Here is a 23,585-nt window from a genome sequence, read left to right on the forward strand (position 1 = left end):
AAATTAATACCGCTATTACTACAACCGCATGTTTCAGTCATATAAAAAACTGTCAATGTGTGGCCCTCTTCAGAATGACTAAGCAATCTACGATATAAATTGAATGTAGTTGTGAGAAATCTTCACAATTATTGGTATATAGCGATAAGATAGCATTCCACCTGAAACTTGCATATAGGTTACTTCCTTCGGGAGAACGAGTAGTACATATTGAGTCTCTCTTGCAATTGGTGTGTTGTTGCATTTACATAAATTGTTATAAGTAAGTGCTAAGTCGATATTATTTAGATTTCGGCTGAATCGTTTAAATTTTGAAATGGTAGTAGTAGTATAGTAGTAACAGCCATCGACTTAGGGTCCTTCAGTCTTTTAATTTACATTTTTTTGACATATTTTAAGCATAAACAACAATTTCAGAAATGACTATCGACTTCTATTATACCCCTGCATCAGCACCATGTAGATCTGTTCTTCTCACAGCTAAAGCTTTGGGAATTGAGATGAACTTGAAAAAAATGAATATGCTGAAAGGGGAGACAAGGACACCTGATTTTATTAAGGTATTACAGTTTTTTTCTTTGTGTGTTTGAAGGAAATTGGGAATTTTCGACCATGAAATTATAATTTTTTTGAATATTCATTGAAAGTGATTTTGTCATTGCTTATGTATTGCATTTGATGCATGATGAGTAGGTACCTAAGTACATATTTTTTTGAAATATAATTGGATTCATTAGTCACTGAGAAAAGTTCGAAAATCAATAACAAAAACATTAAAGATTTCGATGAAATTGTTGTAAACTTCATGGATTGGTTGCCATAGTTATCAATTTCATGACTATTACGAGATACCCAATTTTAATATATTATTATCGAATATTTAATTATTATCAATATAATAATAATAATAATAATAAATTGCCTTTATTGAAGCAAAGAAAAATACATGTCAAGAGGTGAAGTTTAGCTTAGCTACTTTTACTCAACCTCTTCAATTTAATTTTAAATAATAATGTAATTATTTAATTTTGGATAATTTAATTATAATTTTTATTAAGTATCAAATTTCAAAAGCAAACATTAAAATGATATGGGTATACTTGATCGAAAACCTATTCAAAGATGGATGAAATTGTAAATTTCAGATGTCTGTCTGTTTATCTGTACTTTGGTCTGTATGTACCTAGTGCACTTTAGTAACATTATTAATTACCACAATTTTTTCCAATTTCAATGAAATTTGGTATATGCATTCAATTAATTGTTTACAAGAGACAAAAAACATATTTCCTTCTGAATTGAGTTGACTTTCCATTACGGGATATTAATAATATCCCAGTGTATGAAAGGATTTCTCCTTCTAGAGTCGAAATAGAAAAGTAAAAATATTCTGATTTCTTCAGTTTTTAACACATTTCCAGTATATTTACGAATGAACTAATTAAAATAAATTTGAGCTGAAAATAACGTTGATATAATTTTTTCATTATCCCTTATATTTTTTATTTTTTTCTATTGATGATATGAAAAATGTATACAGGATTCAAGTTTATTTTGTTTTGTAGATGAATCCACAACACTCAGTACCTACTCTTGTAGATGATGGATTTGTTCTGAGCGAAAGCCGAGCAATCATTACATATTTAGTTTCAAAATATGGAAAAGATGACAGTCTCTATCCGAAAGATGTACAAAAACGAGCTATTGTGGATCAAAGACTCTATTTTGATGCTTGTTCCGTTTACCAAAAGTTTGCTGATTATTTCGTAAGTTATTTTTATCTATATTGAAGCAGGTATAACCATTATTCAAAAATATGTGTCTATATACTCATATTAGACGATTCAATTGAGCCCCTTTCAGAGTCTTGGTCGACTGAAGAAATAATTTGGATGTTGAATCCCAAGTTTCAAGGTTCCAAAATTATTTCCGGCTTATTCACTCTTACAAACTGGATTCAAATCGTTTGCACATCAACAGAGTCAAGGTTAAAATAACAGAGTTACTAGGTTGTAGGTTATTTGGGAATTGACTGGATGACTTGCAACAATTCATCTCATGCACAGGCGTAGGTAGATTGGGAATTATTTTGTTTTTGAAATATTAATGGCATTGATTGAATTCTGATCAATTCTTCATGAATCAATAGCCTTAAGGACAAGTAATGCAGCGAACAAAATTAGTGAAATCTGTCCAAATCATCCTGAAACTTCCGGGCATCATTCGAGTTTCTCAATACGAAATACATTTTAATGTCATCCGCGTAAAGTTCGAAGTTTAAGAAAAGAAAAAATCTGCAGATATCATTGATAAAATGAAAAGGAATGGTCCCAAGTGAGAACCCTGAGGCATTCCTGATTCAACCCTGTAAACGGACGAATAAGCATAATTTATAATGAAGAATTTAAATCTATCGCACAGGTATGACTTAACCAAATAGGTACAACAGATTTGATCCTACGCTATGATCCAGGATCCTATAGAGAACTTGCGATAATGTGGCAATTTTGACATTCGTTTATTTGATTATTATTAGTTATTAGGGCATTTCTTTATTTTCAGTATCCCACGATATTCACCAATGCAAGCCCAGATCCTGCTCTCCTGGAGAAACTCAAAGATGTCTACATCATCTTGAACACATTCCTTGAGAATTCAAAGTACGCTGCAGGTGATAAAATGACCGTAGCAGATTTCAGTTTAGTAGCTAGCGTATCAACCGCAGAAGTTACCGGAATATTCGATATTTCTGCATATCCGAATGTTTGGAAGTGGCTCCAGAATATGAAGAAAACAGCTCCAGGATACGAAGAAGCTAATGGAAAACATATCGAAAATTTCATGGGGTTTGTCGCGGAATACAAAAAGAAAATGGCCGTTAAATGAATGAATTTTTGACCTGTTACATATTATATTTGCATGTTTTTAAATAAATATATTGTTCCAATTTTTTTTGATTTGTCACAAAAAACTTGGATAACAGAAATATTCTGTTTGATTATAAATATGTATTCATCGATTCGTTTTATCGAAAAATATAGGTAGATATACCTTATTTGCACTCTTATTCTCGATGTTTTTAAAATACTGTTAATATTTTTGGCATAATATAATTTGAAAGACTTAATGATCAATTTTCCAAAAGGAGGATATTCACATTAGTTTCAAAAATAAGATAATTCAGCGGAATTAGCCATTCATCTCTTGATTAATAAGATATTCATTTCAATTGTTGGCTTTTTTTGAAAAGCCATATCTGAACAATTTTTTTTATATTTATTTAGTAATCTGTACATAATGAATCATAAATAATATTAATGATTCGTTTTTTAGATATTAAATAACAGCGCTTTTCTCATTTGTTCGAGTTCAAGGTTATGAAATCCTTGATAAAAATAAATACATGTTATACCAGTAGATTAACATACTATTTGTATACGAAATTACCTATAGTGAATTTTTTCAATTATTAATATAGAACTATGCAATTACTCAATGTGTGCTGAAATTTCGGGAACATATGCAGTACAAAGGTGCAAAATGGTTCAGTCACAAGGTATACCTATTTGTGCATGCAGGTTTTATGTTACCTATATAGATTCGTTCATTATATCAAAATTTTGACAAGAAATATACAAAACATACAACCAAAATGTATTCTGAACCAGTTAATATATAAGTTTGAATTTATGCAATTGTTTAGGAATTTCGAATGTATAGTTGTAAAAAAATCATGAAAGAAATGTATCGAATCATGCATGTTGCATGTTAATTTCAATGTCAATTATAATAATCTCTTTCATTTGCCAAGGCCCAAGAATAAGCATGAATAATCGAATTTCATAGATACAATTAATACTTGATTCTTGATTTCACATGAAATTTCACCGTTTGCAGATAGAATTTGAAAAGATAATCATAAAAATAATTAAAAACTGCTTATTATTTGGTAATTGATCAGATACATGAACATAAGATAATCATCATTTTTCTTTCAAGGAGTAAACAGTAATTAAATGATTTGTATTATTCGATTATTAGATTCAAGAATCGAGTTGAAATAATAGCAATTATAGTTCGGTTCTCATTTCTCTAAAATGGAATACTCAATTAAAGTTGTGGAATATCGGTCTCAGGAACGAAAAAGTCTAAATCTATTGCTATTCCTTCACAATATTTAATTTTATTATATTCAATATATCTCACTCTAATTCAATTCAATCAAACCTGGAATTACCTATGAGTAAAATAATGAATAATATCTTTATCGGGTTATTGTTAGGATTTAATTGTTCTTTCAATTAAAATTGGTCAATTGTAAGATTAATTGTAGCAGAATCTGAGAAATGACTTTCAATAATACCTAAATAAGTACCCACCAGAGGGTACCTATAAATTTTGCAGAATTCAGATCAACTTCATTTATAAGTTTTTCAGATTTTTTTTTTCAATTAATTTTATCATGTCTATATTTTCACCTAAGGTTAATTTTACAGAAGAAGAAAAATATTGAATTACAAGAAGATATAGGTATCCATTAGATATACGATTTTAATTTACTGGAATGATTGACTACATTATCAGTATAATAAATGAATGAAAAGAGAAAAGAATAAATATCTCTATTTAGATTATATTAAGTATGTCGATGTGTAGTGTTTAAGTGCTTGTTTTGAGAGAATATATAGATATTTGAACATTGATAAATCATTATTTCATAACTTATGTATCTCCATATGAAAATAACAATTCTGTTGATTCAATATTGAATTGATAATATTGAATAAACCAAAACCATTTTTTTGTCTCCTTCCATTTCGAGATTGCACTTGACTTCGTTTTCGAAATAATAATTCAATAAAGGTAGATAAGTACCATTTATTCTTGAAAGCTAAAAATAGAAAAGGAGGAAATGGAAAGTAATTGTTGCCCAGGGTTGAGTGACAAAAATACTTCCTGAATTCCAATAAGTAGAATGAAATGAAAGGAAAACAAAGACATTTCCAGCTCGATACACTTATATGGTATTTCATCTGCTATTATATTGTTTATATTCTTTTTCCTTTTGATGTAGGAGAAATGTTATTTACGAATTAGTTTATAGTGAGAATTCTAGAGCAATATTTGATTCGTTCAATCGGTTTCCACTGACGTCACTTCTTCCTATGTTTTTCCTTACGTGAATGAAAGAGTATGTCTTTCGCCGGCAATCTCGTTTAAAGGTCACCATATATAATAAGAATTGTCTTTCAGTTATTACTCGGATTTTGAGGTAGAATATACAGCATTTCACTATTATTACTAATTTTCTGGATGTATTCATGTAGATATGAAAAACTATTTATGTAAGGCATTATTTGACTTCATGCAGAAAGAAGGGATATCCTAGATTTCTGGTTTCTTAATTTTTTGATTGAATTAATTAATTTAATGATTATATGTTCTCTGTTTTAACTTCGAAATATATTGGTTATTTCTAATGTTAAATTATTATTGTAGAAATTATCAAGAATAGAAAAGGAATGTTAAGATTTCCGACAAATTTTAATGATAGAAATCCACAATTTAATGGATAGATACATTATTTTTCACTGCATTGTATTTTGTATCTATTGTTACCACAAGGATTGAAAATATGAGGAAAATAGGTACTGCCGCAAAGTCTGGAGCTTTTGAGCACCCGTCATGAATACTGCAATTGCACTCTTGGGGACAACTGTATATGGGTGTATGTATAATCTTCTGAATTATTGGTTTTGATGGCGCTATCCAAACAAGATTTCGTACGATTCTTGCAATGCTTATTCCATATATACACGCAAAATAACATTCTTATTGGATATGTAATCACGGGTAAGTATCAGGAATATTTTTACCAATACATGAATGATGGTTTAACGTCTGTGTGTTGATGAATGAAATTAATTTCACGGTATTCTGAAAATTTTTCGATTACGGAAAAAGTACCTCCTCGAGCGGGACTCGAACACGCAACCTGCGAATAATTAGTTCGATGCTCAAACCACTAAGCCACCGAGGAAGCTGAAGATTCTCCGCGATGATGAACCACTAATCCCAGAATCGAGTGTTAATATGCCATCAGCCACCAAAATAATACAAGAAATAGAGATAGATTCGATCTGGATAAGAACACAAAAACAAACAATGGAAGAAGACCTAGCTATGCCGCTATACCTCAAGCCATCAGATCTTCCACATCGCTGGGAACATTTCGAACAGCGTTGAATTCTGAAGTATAATATTTGAATTACTCACATTGTAACGGAATGATAGATCAGTCAAGTGGAGGCAAGCGCTAACAAATAAATCAAGATTAGCAAGATGAAACTTTATTCGTTGAGTTAAGAATCGTTTTGAAAATCGATTGTATTTATTCAGAAATTTCTCAATGAAAAGAAAACAAAATTCTGTTAGGCGAATTAACCTCACACATAAACAAGTGTGCAATAGGTGAATTCATGAAGTCCCCAAATTTGCATATTTTGTTTTGTTTGCAAATGGTGATTTTTATTAATCCATTGTGATAAAATGCACATGCTTTTGTTGAGTTCACTTTAAAACCATTTTTGAACGAGTTTCAAATAAATTAGTTATAATTCTATCCGATCTTCAGTGTTGAAATTTTTTTTTCTGGAAGAAGGAATCTCGAAATTAATATTCACGAATACAATGATTTGACAAAATTCCTTTGAAGATATTGGTAATGTGTGTTTTCTTTAAAATGACTAAGCAACATATTACGTTGTGAGAAACAGACGGAATTACCGGGGCGTACTCAACAGTTGGTTGGGTGGAACCTTTACATATTTATATAGTTGGAAACTTCAACCGGCGGATAGTAGTAGAGTTGAAACTCTCAAGATAAGTACTTAGTTCAGTTGAAACTGTGAACCAGTTGAATGTGAGTGGATTGTTACAATATTGTGATGGAATATTTTAACTTTCATTAAATTATTTCGATGAAAAACTAAATTGGTCTGTGTTATTTCAGAAAAATGACCATCGACTTCTACTATACACCTGGATCTGCTCCATGCAGAGCTGTTCTTCTGACCGCTAAGGCTGTGGGTGTTGAACTCAATCTCAAACATCTCGACCTGATGAAGGGCGAACATCTTACACCAGAATTTTTGAAGGTATGAATTTAGAAACTTTTTTTTTGGTAAAAACATTGGAAGTTTGTATTTTGAATCATATAATGAATATGCGGGCCCGGTGTTTTTACTTGTAAAATCCAAATTAAAATTTTAAAAATTAATGAATTCATTTGAATTGAGGCCATAATTTTGCAGTTAAAAAATAGTGTACCGTTTTACTGATACGTCTTTCAAACAACCTGATTGTAGGTACTTAAGAGGAACAAATTCTTCAAAATTGGATACCTTAATATTTATCCATTAAAATTCATAACGAATTATTGAGCTAGAAAAAGGAACGAACCAATATTATGCGAATTATCACGGAAATAACTCTATAATAATAATAAGGAAAACTTTTGAAAGGCAGACTGATGAAATATTAATTTAATTTTTTGGATTCTACTAATTACAGCCTACTTTCAATGATGGGTTAGCTAGATTTTTTTCTCAAGTAATTCTAAACGTTCCTTAACTATCAGACACAGAAGGGAAACGAGAAAGGCAATATCATGACGTCAGACGTTCTCTTTCGTGTAGGTAACATTTTTCACATTCAAAATTTTCACCAAAATACCAGATCCATTATAATATGCCTTTCTAAATTATAAAATTATTGTCTCATGATATATTCCATTCCAATTAGCCAAGAGTCGACATTGATTTTCTTGGCATGAATTGAAAAAATAATTTCTGGCACCAGAATATGGAATAAGAGACCTCTGTTTCTTTCTTCTGAGTAGTTTGAAGTTGTGACATAATGAAAACCATGCATTTCAATTTATGTATAGGAAATTTCAGATTGAAAATGTTCGCTTCATCTTATTTATTTTTTAGCTTGAAAATTGATTCTATGAATTTTTGAGGCTTAATATTGAGAAATCAAATTCAAAAATTTATTGGAATAAATATAAATTAATAATTAATTATCAGAGATATTTAAACAATTTATCTGCACAAAATCTTAGTACCTAGTTGATCTGAAATGAAAAAAAACTTCAATTATTCATTTGGATTTCATTAACGTTTCAACATATGGTAAATTAAAATTTAATCGAACGCGAAAATCCATCGAGTGCAATTTGCAATATAATTGCATGCATGTTATCAATTTGCTCAAATGTCTGTCTATATCGTCAGTAAAAAAAGGGAAACAATTTCAAACCTGTTATTTCTTGAATATCTACCCATAAATACAAGAAGGTTAAAAAAACATCGGGATGATTGTATTTACTAATCATTGATATCACATGTTATTTTGATTGATAAATTTTCGTCCATGTGAAAAACAATTTTTTCTTAATATATGATCATAATTTCAGATCAATCCACAACACACAATTCCAACCCTTGTCGATAATGGATTGGCTTTATCAGAAAGCCGAGCCATTATAACCTACCTTGTCTCACAATATGGAAAAGACGACAGTCTTTACCCAAAGGACCCTAGAAAACGCGCTGTTGTGGATCAAAGGTTATACTTCGATGCCGGTACATTATATGCAAGATATGCTGAAAATTATGTAAGTATGAGAGTATAAGGCCAAAAAATTATCCGGTTGTTATTCATTGCAATTACAGTATGCTTTTATATGTTTGCGATGGAATTGAATTGTTGGTTATCAAAGATTTGAGGATAAATATTGTGTGTGGTTTATATACCGACAATATTGTTATCAAATAAGCTTATATTATAATTGTTTTATCTTATTACTTGCTGTGGTAAGAGCGTTCATGCAAATGCATTATCATTAACAGAATTTCCAAGCGAATAAAAGATCAAAATAATTTTCTTATAACTGCCGATCATTTTAAAAACTTTTTATTGATACAGATCCATTTTAATTCTATGTAGCAAGCACTTTTTTGAAAATTTTGTGTTCAGCATCTCACTTCGAGCTTACTGAAATATATTGGAAATATATGAATTATAATATTCTAAATATGGAATTGAAAGACATTTTATTTCTGAAGCAAATAGTATTCAACGATGTCGCTGTTTTTCAATTTTCCTAAATGTACCTAATAAACATAGATAGAGGGATCATATGTCATTTTAAGTAAGCAAATTTTGTCGTCAACATGAACTATCAAATTTGACATGAAGCGCGCAGATCAGTCATATGATATTTCACTTATCGCACTTATTTTGTCCCATACTAAATCAACGTTTCATAATAACTCAAAATATATTGAAATGAATACCTAAATATATCAGAAATTCAGAAAACAAACTTCAAGCGCGCCAAACGACGTGAAACAACCGATGATATTAGGAGAGAAAAAATTGCCAAATCTTGGATTTCAGCCGGTAGATACAGAAAAAATTAATATTCTGCTTATTATAAATTCGACAATTAGAAAAAATATCGGATTCCAAACATTCAAATTTGCATATTCAATCGGGAATCACTGAAATGAATATATTTCATTCAATATAATATACCTTCACAACGATATAGTAAAATCCATGTTGGGGACATGAAAAAATTGCATATGTATCCTCCCTATCTATGTTTATTACTGCATGATGGATACCTAATTTGTATTAAGACTTTTCTTGAAGGGAATGATTAGACACTATAAAACGCTAAATATATAAAAATTGTCACAAAATGAGTTCATTTTAGTCCCAATTATAGAAAAGTCTTTCTTAGATAAAAATATTAATATGAAATGCAAAAACCATTATAATGAAAAACCAATTCATTAAGATCATTGAATTGGAACCTTGAATCTGATAATTACTAAATGAAAAACTCAATTAGCTTCTTTTAGCCTGCACGTTGAATTTTGAACTATACTACTAATGTTGTGAGATAACAAACTTTTTTTTAGGTATCAGGCTTGCACAATGTAGCTTTCAAAAATTCATGTTTCTAATTCGAGTTTGATTTGTTTTGATTTCAGACTTGAAATAATTGTTTCAAGTGTTTTATGATAGAAAAAACAGATAACAGATAAGTTTATTTGGATTATGATACAATCAGCATACAACAACTAAAATAACACTGACGATTCTCACAATAACGCATCTAATTTGAAACCAGAAACCAGTTTTTGCTATAACGAATAACGGTCTCAAATGATAACCTTCAAATTGCCCGGGCTAATTTCCTAAGATCCTCTCAGTCACGCTATGATGTCGACACCGAAGTAGATATAATCTTAAATTTGGTTTCCGTTAACCGCATATCTAAACCACGAATTTCGTAACTTTCAGGTCAAGCATTATTCATTTTAGATGCATTGATTTGTTTTTATCTTGCGTGTAATATTGGTAGCTGCGGTAGTAATTGATTGAATATTTTAGTCACAACTCTAGGTGCCTACATACATATCAATTTCAAGTAGGATACATCCTTGAAGAACATGACAATATAATTATTGTTGACAATAATTACAATTTTAAAGTAGGGTTTTCCTCGATTTAATCTAATCTTCTGTAATTATTCAGAGGAAAACGTATTTCCATTAATTATATGCAAACGCAGTGGCGGATCCATAATTACTTCAAGTGGGGATGCGCTGTACAGAATTCACATGAAATAAGTTATACAGAAGAAATTGTACAAAATATTGAAAAGTCTTTTTTTCATTTACCTTCCGTTTTATGTCGTCTCATATCTCTCCTAATGGCCATAGATATTTCTGAATAAAATATTGGAAAAATAATTTGAACAATAATTTTCTGGAATTTTCTCTCTATTGGAAAAGTAGAAACACCTAAGTGATGCTTGTTTATTTGAAGTGTTATGTTAATCTAACTAAAGTTGTAGTAATCGGACTCTAATCGACAAAATACTTATAAGAGTGGGGTTACTACAACTGCAGTTTAATATTATGTTCATTGTGAACTCAGAAAATTTCATATTTATTCTACCACTTGTATACATATCTCATTCAAAATCTCTCATGAATCATTTTTTTCAGTACCCACATTACTTTGCTGGAGTACCCTTCGATTCCACCAAAATGGAAAAACTGATGGACGCCTTCAAAGTTCTTAACTCCTTTTTGGATAACTCCATATATGCCGCAGGAGATAAAATGACTGTTGCTGATTTGAGCTTGGTTGCTTCAGTTTCAACTGCCGAAGTTTCAGGTATTGACATCAACGCATATCCCAATATTGCCAAATGGTACAAAAATATTCAAAAGAGTGCACCTGGTTATGAAGAAACAAATGGAAAGGGAGTAGCACAATTCAAACAGTTGGTTGAACACCTTACCAAGAAGAAGTGATGTTGAAGATTTGAATGGATGATATATATGCTTACATTTTCAGTATTTTTGTGCTTATTGAGTGAATGAAAAATGATTGTGCTAAAATTTATTGTAGGAGATACAAATTACAATAAAATTATATAAAACCAAGAGAGAACTATATTTGATGATCAATTTTTTTGTAATTAGTGGAAGAACTCGGAAATTGCAATAAACATGTTTTGGAGAAATTTTTGAAAATATTGAAGCCAAACTGAATAAACTTCTCGTCAATTTGAATGAATGTTTTTTGTTTTCTGTTTTTTCTTTCATCCCCAATTTTCCGATTAGATCAATCCATCAAAGCACCAATTTCATTATTATATATATCTTTACCTATTTGTTGTATGGGTTCTTCTTAGATTGTGCTGATGTGGAATAATATTATGTCTTATAAGTCCCAACCAATTTATTCATCTAACTTTTTACATTTATACAGTCTTTTTAAATAACGAATATCATTTGAGTTGATTGAAATGCTTTCAACAAAACATTCATTCAACTAAATTTTAGGGTCACATCAAAGTGATTTTAAAACACTCAACAAATCAACGAGTAATCATTCAACCAACCCAAATGTATTCGATAGAATTCAGAAGAATCAACAGAAAATAGAGTAGGAATGTACAAAAATTTATTATCTATTAACTATATTGCTTCGATCCGTTGTGATATCCTCTTCATTGAAGAAATCTGGCTAAGGTAACAATGAATCCGTAGAAGAGACACCAATCTGCAAATGAAAATTGCTCAATCAAGTTTTCATAGGTTTTTTGATGGTCGAAACTATATCCACACAATAGTGAACATTTTAATTGGGGCAAAAAGTGAAAATAATGATATTGGCATTCAATGATTGCATACTCGAGAAACTTTTTATTTTGAGCTATTGTCTCTGTTTTCTACTGGATTTCTACTGAACTGAAGAAGTGTAAAAAGGGAGGATTATATTGTATATGTTTATTGGATTAGTAATACCCCAACTACACCAAATATACGTTTTGAATTATTTCAAACTTCAAGCTTCCTAATGAAAATTTTCTTAGGAAAAGAATCATGTTTTCACACAGAGCAATATAATACAGATATATAAAGAATATTCAACTGATGAACCAGGAAATTATTCACGAAAAAATAATTATCATCATTACAATCATTTATTAATAATTTCAAATCATAGAAATATATATTGTTCGATAATTTCTTTATGTAAAAATATGAATATATGTATAAATATTCCAAATGAAACTATCTATAGAGCTTATCATTTCAGAAGATCATATTTGCAAGAGTAATGACTTCACCAGTTAAATTGGTATCTATATTTCAAAAAGAAGATTCGACTGTTCAAAGATTTTTCAGAAAAACCTTTTCCTTTCTAGATATTCGGTCAGTACCATTAAATTCTTGGAAAGTTACTAGATTAGAATGGGTGTGTTTCTTGTGATTCATTCATTTATGAGTTGACACTATTGTAAGATTGGAAATTTCAGACATCGAAAGATGTGATAATTTGGGGAAATACGTTCGCTTAAACAACAATGTTCTGGTTATCCTTGAACTCAGGAGGCAATTACAAATTTTAACAAGAGGAAATAAGAGATAATACGATCTCTCCATTATTTCATGGATATATCAAGGTCAAATCAAGATTTTCGAAAAACAGATTTTTGTTATAATTTTTTTTTGAGAACCAGTATACTTACTACAACATACTACAGAAAAAATACTTACTCTGGTTGCTTTCATACGTTCCCCTTGACGCTGCAGGTTTTTTCGTATAGGTTTCAATTTCGTTCAGGAAGTGATAGGTTGCATTGAATCCGGTTCCATCAAGACGATCGTTGGAACGGAATGTTACTCTGAAAAATTTTCTATCAGATTCGACGTCGAATTCTTCGAGTTGGCCACAATGCCGAGAATACTTTCTATCTCGGGCCATGTAGTTGGAAAATTCAACGTAATCGCTAGCTGATACTGCTTCACATCTGAAAAATAATATTATACTATTTCAGAATAGATTACTTTAGATAGATTGAAATTTTTGAATTTTGTTGTTGTTTGTAATTTGTAACTCTGGTCTTCGTCTGTCACTCTTGGACCTAACAGTCCGAAACCTCTCCTTGCTGCGCTAGTGCATGAAAACTGCCAGATACTTGACTAGGGTTTCACGGCTTGACTTGATATTCAAGCTACTTGCCTTAGGTTTGATTTGAGCTTGACTTGAAATCAACTCAAGTTCAAGTAGTAGTTCTTCAATGCCGAGTATTTATTTAACAAGTACTTGACTTGACATTGAGAAACTACTACTTCTACTTGACTTGAGTTGATTTCAAGTCAAGCCCAAGTCAAGTAGCTCGAATATCAAATCAAGCCGCAAATCTCTATACTTGACTGATTCACCCTTTGGCAAAACAAGGGACAATTACAACCTATCCTTTTGCAATTTCGGAAATACAGCAATGAACAATTCCGCTGACCCCTAAGTGTCAGGGAATTAGTAACAAATTTTGTTTTAGAGACATTTGAACTCAATCTCTTTCTAATCAACCAGTTACGCACTCATTTCATACCGTTAACTGCTTCCTCATATATTTTTACTCCCAAGTATTTCTTTCAAACAATATAAGAGAGTCATCATCATATGAAACAATTTGTAAGCCAGTACCGGCCAAGAGGTCATTAATGAACACAAGGAATAGCACTATACCAATAACGATCCCCTGCGGAATGTCCATTCTTGTTACTGCTGGCTGACTAAAAACATAATCAATTTACACACAAGGTGCTCCACCTTCGAATAATTTATGAATGGCTCAAAGCAAATTCCTCTTATTCACATTTTCCCCATTTTGATAATCAATAAGTCGTGATCCACCGAATCAAACGCTTTTGCTAAGTCGAGGAAAACAGCAGCGATCCTTTTCTTACTATTCAGCGCATAAATAATTTGTACAACTAGCACCTCCATTGCATCCACTGTTGACAATCCCTCCCTGCATCTGAATCGTTCAGAATCAATAAATTTAAATTTCATGAGAAAAGCCATCAATTCAACAATTTATCAAATACTTATTGATGGATATTTCTTGAACACTGATCATTATTCCATATCCACAAGTCAACCTGTACATCTATTGGATTTTTTTGTATAACTTTTACTTCCACTTGTCGAAGGCATTTCAGGTTTGGCGTTGCCCGACTATTTTGTCTGATTTCCAGTGTTACGTCAGTGCTGCAAACCTGAAAAGTTTCTTTATCAATCTTGTGAATCAAATCACAAAAACACGCCTCTAAATAAGTCCGCGGGCCTATAATGAAAGTTAAAAGACGTTATTGTTTGAAAATGGGATAAAAACTGGTTTAGTATATTGAGAATGCTCCTTGTCACAATTTTGAGAATAAGCTTGGTGGTCAAGCAGTTAGGAGCACAATTCAGTCAATATTTTACATCGATTTGTGCCAATACACGAAACTCGTTTTTTTCCATTTTTCAAACAACAGCGTATTTAGCGTCACTCAACTTTCAACATCTCGGTGCAGGTTTAACTTCATTTTTCTAATTATTTTGGAAGAAATCTATTGGAGCTTAGTACTGAAAAGCAAAAAAGCGGTATGACACCGCCAGTGCCACCTGTGCGCCAGGCTTGGAGAGGGTTATTCACTACTCGTAACAAAGCGAAGCTTACGTCACTTCCAAACGAAACGAGACAATTGCACTGCTAAGGGAATTTGGGCAAATGTGAATTCAGCAAAACTAACTTACGTCAGAGCAACGATAAAACAGTCCACCCTTCTTGTCTCTAGAGATAATTCTTAATTGTCATTGGTCAGCCCAATGTCAAAGTCAAACAATCCTGGAAGATAGAACTGTGCCGGATGCTGATGCCTGATATAGAAGATTAACGCAGAGGTGTATCAGTGGAAACGGATAGATCATGCACATTTATAAATTAACGGAATTGGATATTTTTATTTTCAGAAAAATATTCAATAGAATGTCTGAGGTTTTTCTTTTTTTCAGAACTGTAATCTAGGATATTGTATTGTGCAGTATAAATACAGTGCGGTCCAACGAAACTCAACACTTCGATTTTCCAGCTTTGAAATGAAAATGTGGAAAATCGCTCGGACCGGTCGATTTCTGATTCGAGGGAGAACAACCTTTCTGCTCTTCGCATCCCCTCAAAGTAACTGCAACCCCCTAACGGGGGTGAGAAGCTACAAGATCTTATTGTGTACTATCGGATCCTGAAATTCGAGGTTTTTGTTGGACCACCCTGTATATCATTTATTGTTAATTGATTCATAATGACAATATTTGTTAGCATGAATTATTTCTATTACAAATAAGTTTTTAAAGAAGTTTTAGTAGTTATGTTGGACTGAACAGTAAATCGTTGGTGCACTGAATTACGCCAATGTTTCTTGGAATAAAGACCTTTATTATTATTTTATATGTAAATATCTTCTTTTAATTAATATTTATTTTTATTTAATCAATATGATCATGAAGATTATAAAGCTCTAGACGGAAATTCATATATTTCTGCTATATGAATGAATGAATTGAAATTCTGTGCAACGAAGCGTAGAAAATGTCAACTACTACATATTTATTTGAAAATGAACGTATTTGTACAGACAACACTGAGTACGCTGTAACTGATATGATTCCATCAGAAAATCAACATTCCATATGAATCTCTGCTTTTCTATCGCATTTTATCATGACGACTAGCGAATTCATGGTAAGTAATTAGGTATATTTACGTTACGCAATAATTCTTGAATAGCCCTTCCTTCAATTATATCTCAAGTTCCAGCCAATACTGAAGAATTTCACGGATTATTTTCTAAAGGTTTTCAGATGAAAACATGAATTCCTGTGGAATTCTCAGTACTTCCTCAGGAGATCGAAAACATCCATAAAGAAAACCTACAAAAAATCTGAAATGAATGGGAATATCTCAAGACGAACCGTTTCCTCTTTAATTTCATATGAAGGGTTTGTCCCTTTATTCATTCCCTTACCAATTTGAGAAAACCGAAGCTCCGTATTTTCTGTCACGAGTAGACCTTTTCGTGCAATCCTCGTCCTTACTGATTAAAATGGCCCGTAAGGCCATATCTTTCACGTTAAGTTGAATTTATCCTTATCCTTGGATTGTTCGGTGATGAAAAGGGGATCTTTTGATCAAATTGCACTCATTCTTGCGTACAACCGTAGGGTAAATTAACGAGCTGCTCTAGCACAGTAATTTACCTTGAATTCCATCAAAATTCCTTCGCATGATATAACAAATACCTAGGGTGTGATGTTTAATGCTATTTAGGGAAGCCATAATTTAAAATTGGGTACATATTGTGTATTTTATTTTAGAGATCCGAATTGTTCTTCAATGAGATTTGCAATTAGGTTGTTCAAGAAATTAATTAATCTAATTTCTTTAACAAGTATGTATTGAGAATAAATATTGAACATTAAATTTTGGGAATTTCCCTAGAAGAAAACAAACTGTTTTCGTTTACGATTTTTATTGAAAAAAAATTAGTATATTTTGAGGAGAAATGAATGTCTATTTCATTGTGAAGCGAAAGGTATGCATTGAACTTATCTTTCACGTGGCCCCAAAGAAAAAGTCTTAATCTGTCTAATCAAATTATCTCTGTGACCAATTGTGATTACCATTTCCAGTAAAAAAACCGTCAGGAAACTTTTCTTGCAAAATTGCGATTGTTTCGTTGTTTGTGTTGCTCGTATAGCGAGGTTTTGTTGAAAATAAATTTGGTCCTCATCAATATACGGTTAAATGCCTTATTCCCAAGATCGACGAAAAATCGCCAAACCTATGGTCAACATTCCTGACTACAGTAGCAATAATCTCAGTTGTTCTTGAACTACTCATACGGTTTCGATTCTTCACATTGCTAACTTCTCATAATAGCCCAAATTTTTCTGCAAGTTTCAATATTGCCGGTCTAGAAGGTGATTCACCTCAACCCAAAATTGCTTTACGAACCATTTTTGTAGTGAATTTCATCAATTTCTTTGCATTGTTGAAGGGTGAGTCAAAAAAATGATCTTCAAATGAGACAGTTGCCCAGATAGCAGGCCAATTCGAATGACCCTTTTATTGGAAAACACTTTTTTTCACAATGATTGATTCATTTCGATCATTGCTAAAACAAAATCGTTAGAAACGTGCTAATGAACGACGATAAGAAAATGATGAAGAAACTTTAAATAATTATTACTTGATTTGAAATAGATATGAATAATAAATAGAATAAAACTTGCACATGTTTCTAAATTTCAATTTTACCCAAAGAAGAGTAACAGAATAATATATTTGTAAATAATATCATAAGAGCACTGAAAAAATCGACGAAAAAGAAGCTTTTCTTAGTATTCCTTCTCTTCAGTGAAAACCATTTTCTCGTTAATTACATGGAGACCTACGGAGCTCTATCGAGATGTCCATTATATTCAGCTTTGCGATTTCGATTGATTCGTTATCATTACAGATTCAATCTTCTGTGTCTGCTGTGCGTGTCAGCAAAATTATAATCATCTCATTAGTTGAAGACTAAGGGATCAAATAAATTTCAGTAATTGGGGGAGTTTAAGGCAGATTGTTCACATATTCATCAAGGGTGCAAATTACCTTGGAAGGCCATACTAACCATTGCTTCAAAAAATGCTGATCGACATGCTGAATATTGGGGATGGTATAGATCTTATTTGCTAATGCTGCTTCTCAAATTGATGAACAAGGCAATAGTTCCACAGGAATTCTTGATTAGGTAAGTCTTGACTCTTTTTATCATTCACACTTCAATTCAATTCAGAAATTGCTTCTCACAAAAACACTTACTATTGACCCGTTTCAGAAATGTTGCTGCTTCCATGAAAAATGCAGTACTTCTCGTAGCAGGTGCAGAAAAGCTGAACTGCAGTGAACAAAGTTCTGTGAAGTTACGGCCATAATGCTGAAGAGGATGGTATGCTATCATAAAAAGATTGATGAATTAAAGAAGGCTGATGAATTTATCAGTAAGAACGGACTGTATTCCTATTTTTTCTGTCATGGGTAATGACCCACGTAGTCGATGTCGAAATTAAAGAAAAAGAGCGGTCTAAGGAACCTAATGTTCTACGGAATTTTCATAGACATACCTACTACTATCAGTTTTCCTATAAATTCATTTTCCCAATGACTATTTCGAGCAATGAAAGTTACCAAATCGACATTCAAAAGGACAGATAAAACAATAAATTCACTCCTCCCCAATACATTTCTGGAATATTGAAAAACCCTTGAATATAAGAAATATTCTGGCATACTTCAAGTGACTTTGAATAAACTTCATCCAAATAAAAAGAAAAAATCAGTCACACAACGAACTCAAACCGAATAAAAATACTTATTTCATTGAACTCCCCACAGATCTATGCAAATCTCAAGAAAGATAATTAAGAATTAATCGATATGCGAAGTTCCAGCCAATGAAAGTCACCAAATCGGTACCCGACCAGAATGTGGACTATTTAGCCAATAGAAACAACCATAAGACACATTCTGATTCCAGATACGATCTGCTAAATACCGAGGTTTATTTGAAAGGCATTGAATCTCCTTGCTGCAAACAATTGGCTTTGGATATTTGTACTATACACCATCAAGGTCCCTTCACTCCCATCGAACCCAGGGTGAAGTTGGTTGAAAGCAAAACAAGTAGAGTACGACTCTGCCAATTTACCCTTTGCGCCAACATCTTGTTTCTTGCTGTTGTTCGTATTGGCGCGACAGCATCGAATTTTAAATTTAACCGACTGTGAGAAGTACAGTTGAATTTGAAATTCGACTCTGTTGCGCCAATACGAAATGCAATACCAATCGGTCGATATAAACCAATACCTCCTAGTTTTCTAGGAGGTATTGTATAAACACATATTAGAACGAGAAATTCTCTAATATAGTGCCATATAACAAAATCGTGCGGGAATATCTCAAATTCACACAGATTTAATGGTTATATTTCATTATTGTATGTGGGTTTTCAGAATTTTCCAGTCACGGATTTAACTATTATCTGTCAAATTTATTATACAGAAAACAGTTCTGCCAACAAACATTTTTCAATGAAAAAATCACTAAACGATATTTATGGAATATGTATTCCATCAATTTCAATGAAAATTCAATGAATTAGAGCAAATAATGTATAATACTTGTATAAAAGGCTCATTCTAACAATCATTTAAAACTCGCCACTTCGTTGCTCATTTTTGAATTTGAATTGGTAAAGAATATCAATTTGTATGTCTAATCTACTGTTTTTATCCGAAATGCAGATTCGTTGTTCAGATGTGGTTTAGTTTGTGATAATGAAATAAAGATGATTTATTATCACTACTGTAACAATTTTCTTTTTTTTTACTTCCGTACATATACTACTCAAAGCATAGTGGATGTCAGGGAATATATGCCTTCTGTACTTGTATTATCAATAACTATATTTATACTAGACTTTTCCGCTCTACAACTTCTGTTTTAAATGTTTTTCAAGACCTTCTTATTTTAGAAACATTTTGGGAATAACTTGATTCAACTGACATTTCCAGAAATTTTTGCAATTGTTGATTATTTTGAGACTGAAATTCAGACATCTGTTTACCGGATCATTACATTTCATAAACCAGTGTCCATAGTACATACCAAGCAATTTAACAAATCGCTTTCTAGTGTTCTATCTAATGGCTTGCTATAATCCCCCAGGACCTCACATCTAGAATACTTACGGCAGTACTCCTTCAATGTCGAAATAGTTGAAATGTAAATGGACCTTCTCGTCGTGATTTCCGTGGAAGAAATAATGGCATTCCGTGTCTCGAGGATACGAACCAGGATAATTGGGGCTGTAGAAAATACCACTTCTAGATTCATTACTATTAAAAACGAAGGCACATGGATAATCCGGCAGTTGCGTGCCAGTTCTTATCCCGAAATCTGAAATAAAAATCCACTTAGATTCGAAATCGAGAAGAGCTAATGATTTTATCATTTTACTGAACAGGGTGAGAATGCACTATGCGCTTCTGCAAGTTATTATTGATGAATAGTATATTCTCAAACAATGTTCGGGAGTCATCGTGCTTAGGGACCGAGTGACATTTCAGTGTGACATTTCCAACAAGTCGAATCTTATTGCTCAAGACCATTGGCAGCTCAAACTTTGAAAATACCAGAAGAAATGATAAAGCGATCTTTCGGTGAACGAGAACTAAAAATATTTGTTTTGCAACCTCGAATCTGAATATACTCTTTCACACGTCTACATATCGAACAAATGAGGTGGCTGCAATTCTTGGCAAAATTCAAACGTTGATAATTATAATATAATAATAATGCTTTATTTATCCCCATCATATGAAAGAATACAAAAAAAAGTAATACACATGATTGCAAAACAGTAGTTCATATTCAAAGGTAGCACTAATTGATGGAAGGTATGAAATAATCCTACAAACGGTTTCGTAGAGCAAGTTGCCTGAAGTGCTTATTGATAATAAAAGCAGGGTGATAACATGTTGATCTTGTTGATCAGGGTGAGAATGCACTTTGCGCTTCTGCAAGTTATTATTGATGAATAGTATATTCTCAAACAAGTTGCAGAATGGGCTCCTATATGAGAATGAGTGTTGGAATTGCCTTCTGCAATGAGTATTAGTTGATTTTTTCTCAATTTCAGTCGAGTTTTTGAAGATATTGTCGAAATTTAATTAAAAATTGAGATTATACATCCTAAAGACTTTTGTATTGTATATTGGCAGTTGGTGTGACTGTTACGAAAATTGACAGATTACGGAATTTGAATTTGAATAGTACGTTTCGAATGTTGAAATAATTTATAATTACGCATTAAATCCGTGAATTATATCTGACGAAATTAATTTAACACCACCAGCATTGAGAGAAAGTGCGAATAATGTTTGATATCTCAAAATATTGCATTCCCACCCTGTAGGTATCTTTATTACGCATCGAATTGTCAATAGAGATTCATACTGAAAATGAAACAAATTCTCACAAACAAAAAACGGTTGATTTTGCAGTGCTAAATAAACACCCATCTAACTAGATGGGTGTTTATTTAGGTAACTACCTGAAGCGAAGTTTTTACGTTTCTAGAAAAAATCAGCAGGAATGAATTCACAGAGGCCAATTATCTCGGAGTGGGGATATGATGAAAGACAAGTTCGAAAGGACGTATACAAAAAAACGGTGTTACATTTATTCAACGTGAAATTAACTTTTCGTAGCATAAAAACAAGATGAAAGGGGAAAAAGTCTACTTCGCAGGTAGAAGGTTAACAGCTGTACTCAGATTCATTTTCAATTGGTATGAACACTATGAACAGAGTGAAAAATTAGCTGATTTACAAATCACACACAAAAAATTATCATTAGGGGTATCTATTTCAAATTACACTTATATTGAAATAGCCCTTAATGAAAATTCCTCTAATTGATTCATTAAATATTCAGTTCATTTTCTCCCGAATTCTTCATCAATGAACATCAATTCTTGATGTTCAATTTTATTGAAGAACAAAGACAAAAATTCGTCTGAGTAACTCTTTTGAACGAATCCAGTTCGATTTAAAATTTGATTTAGATAATGATACGTATATAAAGGGTGTTAGTAAATGAGTAAGACAAATTTCAGGGTGTGATTCTGAATGAAAAAACAATGACAGTTACTCAAATAATTTTGTTTGAAAATGCTTCGAATACCGAGATGCAGAAGTTTTAAGTTTTAATGTACACAATTTTAAGAAAGTACGAATTTTTATCTTGATGAAATATGCAGTTTTGAAATTAACAAAAAAACAAAATTTCAAACTGTCATATTAACGAAATCCTATGTCTTAAAGTTTCTAGCCGTGTTAGTTCGGGAATTATCGTGCTTAGGGACCGAGTGTCATTTCAGTGTGACATTTCCAAAAGTAAGTTGAACCTTATTGTTTAAGACCATTGTCAGTTCAAACTTTGAAAATACCAGAGAAAATGATAAAGCGATCTTTTGGTGGCAACCCCGAATCTGAATAAACTCTTATACACGACTACATATCGAACAAATGAGGTGGCTGCAATTCTTGGCAAAAATTCAAACGTTGATAACAGCAGTTCATATTCAAAGGTAGCATTTATTGATGGAAGGTATCAAATAATCCTACAAACAGTCTCGTAGAGCAAGTAGTTGCTTGAAGTACTTATTGATAATATAAGCAGGGTGTTAACATGTTGATCTTTTTCGTGGAATATCTAAAAATATTGTACAAGACAACTTTTAAAAACTGGCTTTTTGACAGAAAACTAAAACAGAACATAAATATGGTTTTCACACTAAAATAATCATTTGAAATTGTTACCATAGTATGCAGTAAATAAATTAAATCTATTGCCGAAAAATCAACTTGAACAGATAACTCCTTCTGGTTGTAACATTTTAATGAGTATACAAATAGAACATAATATATCAGTGAATGTTCCATATTAATTCAGTGGATCAATTTGTTATGAGTAAACAGGGCCCTACTCTATGTTAATATAAGTAAAGCTTCGACAGTCAATTCAGAATCCATTAAAATTATTCGAGGTAGATTTGATCCTGGGAATTACGCAAAGGGAGCTCACATTTAGGCCACTCGAATCCTATTACATAAGATGAGAGTATCCAGTAATAATGAACACGCGTATTAACTCAGATTCAATCAATTGATTCCAATACTTACTTTCTGTGAAACTGTATATTGCTTTGAACCCTCGAGGGTATTTAGCAGCATAAAGGCTTTGAAATTCCAATTTTAGACGAGGGCCATTAGACATTACTGGTTTCGGTGATGTGTTTCCGCAAAATGTGTCGATTTTTTCCATTCGACCATCTATATGGACGTAAGCTACCAGTGAATCTTGCCCCTCGCAACTGAAACAAATGAAAAAGGTACTCTTAAATTCATTATTTGGACAATAGAGAAATGATCAAAATTAACTAAATAGAAATATTTTCTTTAAATCAAAGAGATTAAGCTTTTATAGTAACAACCCGAAAATACCTCTACATATTATGTGGGATTTGTTCTCTATCAGCATT

General features: G+C 32.0%; 2 protein-coding genes across 2 annotated transcripts in view; one reads left to right on the forward strand and one right to left on the reverse strand.

The window, feature by feature from the left end:
- The first annotated feature begins 102 nt into the window (after positions 1 to 102).
- LOC123674452 lies at positions 103 to 11,534 on the forward strand. Its single transcript, XM_045609295.1, has 8 exons — positions 103 to 262; positions 418 to 560; positions 1,566 to 1,766; positions 2,563 to 2,883; positions 6,716 to 6,765; positions 7,013 to 7,157; positions 8,480 to 8,680; positions 11,091 to 11,534. The coding sequence occupies exons 2-8, from the start codon at positions 420 to 422 to the stop codon at positions 11,400 to 11,402; spliced, it is 1,371 nt and encodes a 456-aa protein (XP_045465251.1). The 5' UTR covers positions 103 to 262; positions 418 to 419; the 3' UTR covers positions 11,403 to 11,534.
- A 280-nt stretch (positions 11,535 to 11,814) lies between these two features.
- The window catches only part of LOC123675511 (suppressor of lurcher protein 1), a 230,051-nt gene continuing 218,280 nt past the window's right edge, over positions 11,815 to 23,585 (reverse strand). Inside the window, exons 10-13 of the mRNA XM_045610872.1 lie at positions 23,227 to 23,417; positions 20,230 to 20,437; positions 13,158 to 13,411; positions 11,815 to 12,156 (exon numbers count right to left, since the gene is read on the reverse strand). Coding sequence (XP_045466828.1) covers positions 12,104 to 12,156; positions 13,158 to 13,411; positions 20,230 to 20,437; positions 23,227 to 23,417 — 706 coding nt within the window. The 3' untranslated portion in view covers positions 11,815 to 12,103. The remainder of the gene's footprint in view (positions 12,157 to 13,157; positions 13,412 to 20,229; positions 20,438 to 23,226; positions 23,418 to 23,585) is intronic.

Source organism: Harmonia axyridis, chromosome 3 (genome assembly GCF_914767665.1).
Source record: "Harmonia axyridis chromosome 3, icHarAxyr1.1, whole genome shotgun sequence".
Lineage (NCBI taxonomy): Eukaryota > Metazoa > Arthropoda > Insecta > Coleoptera > Coccinellidae > Harmonia > Harmonia axyridis.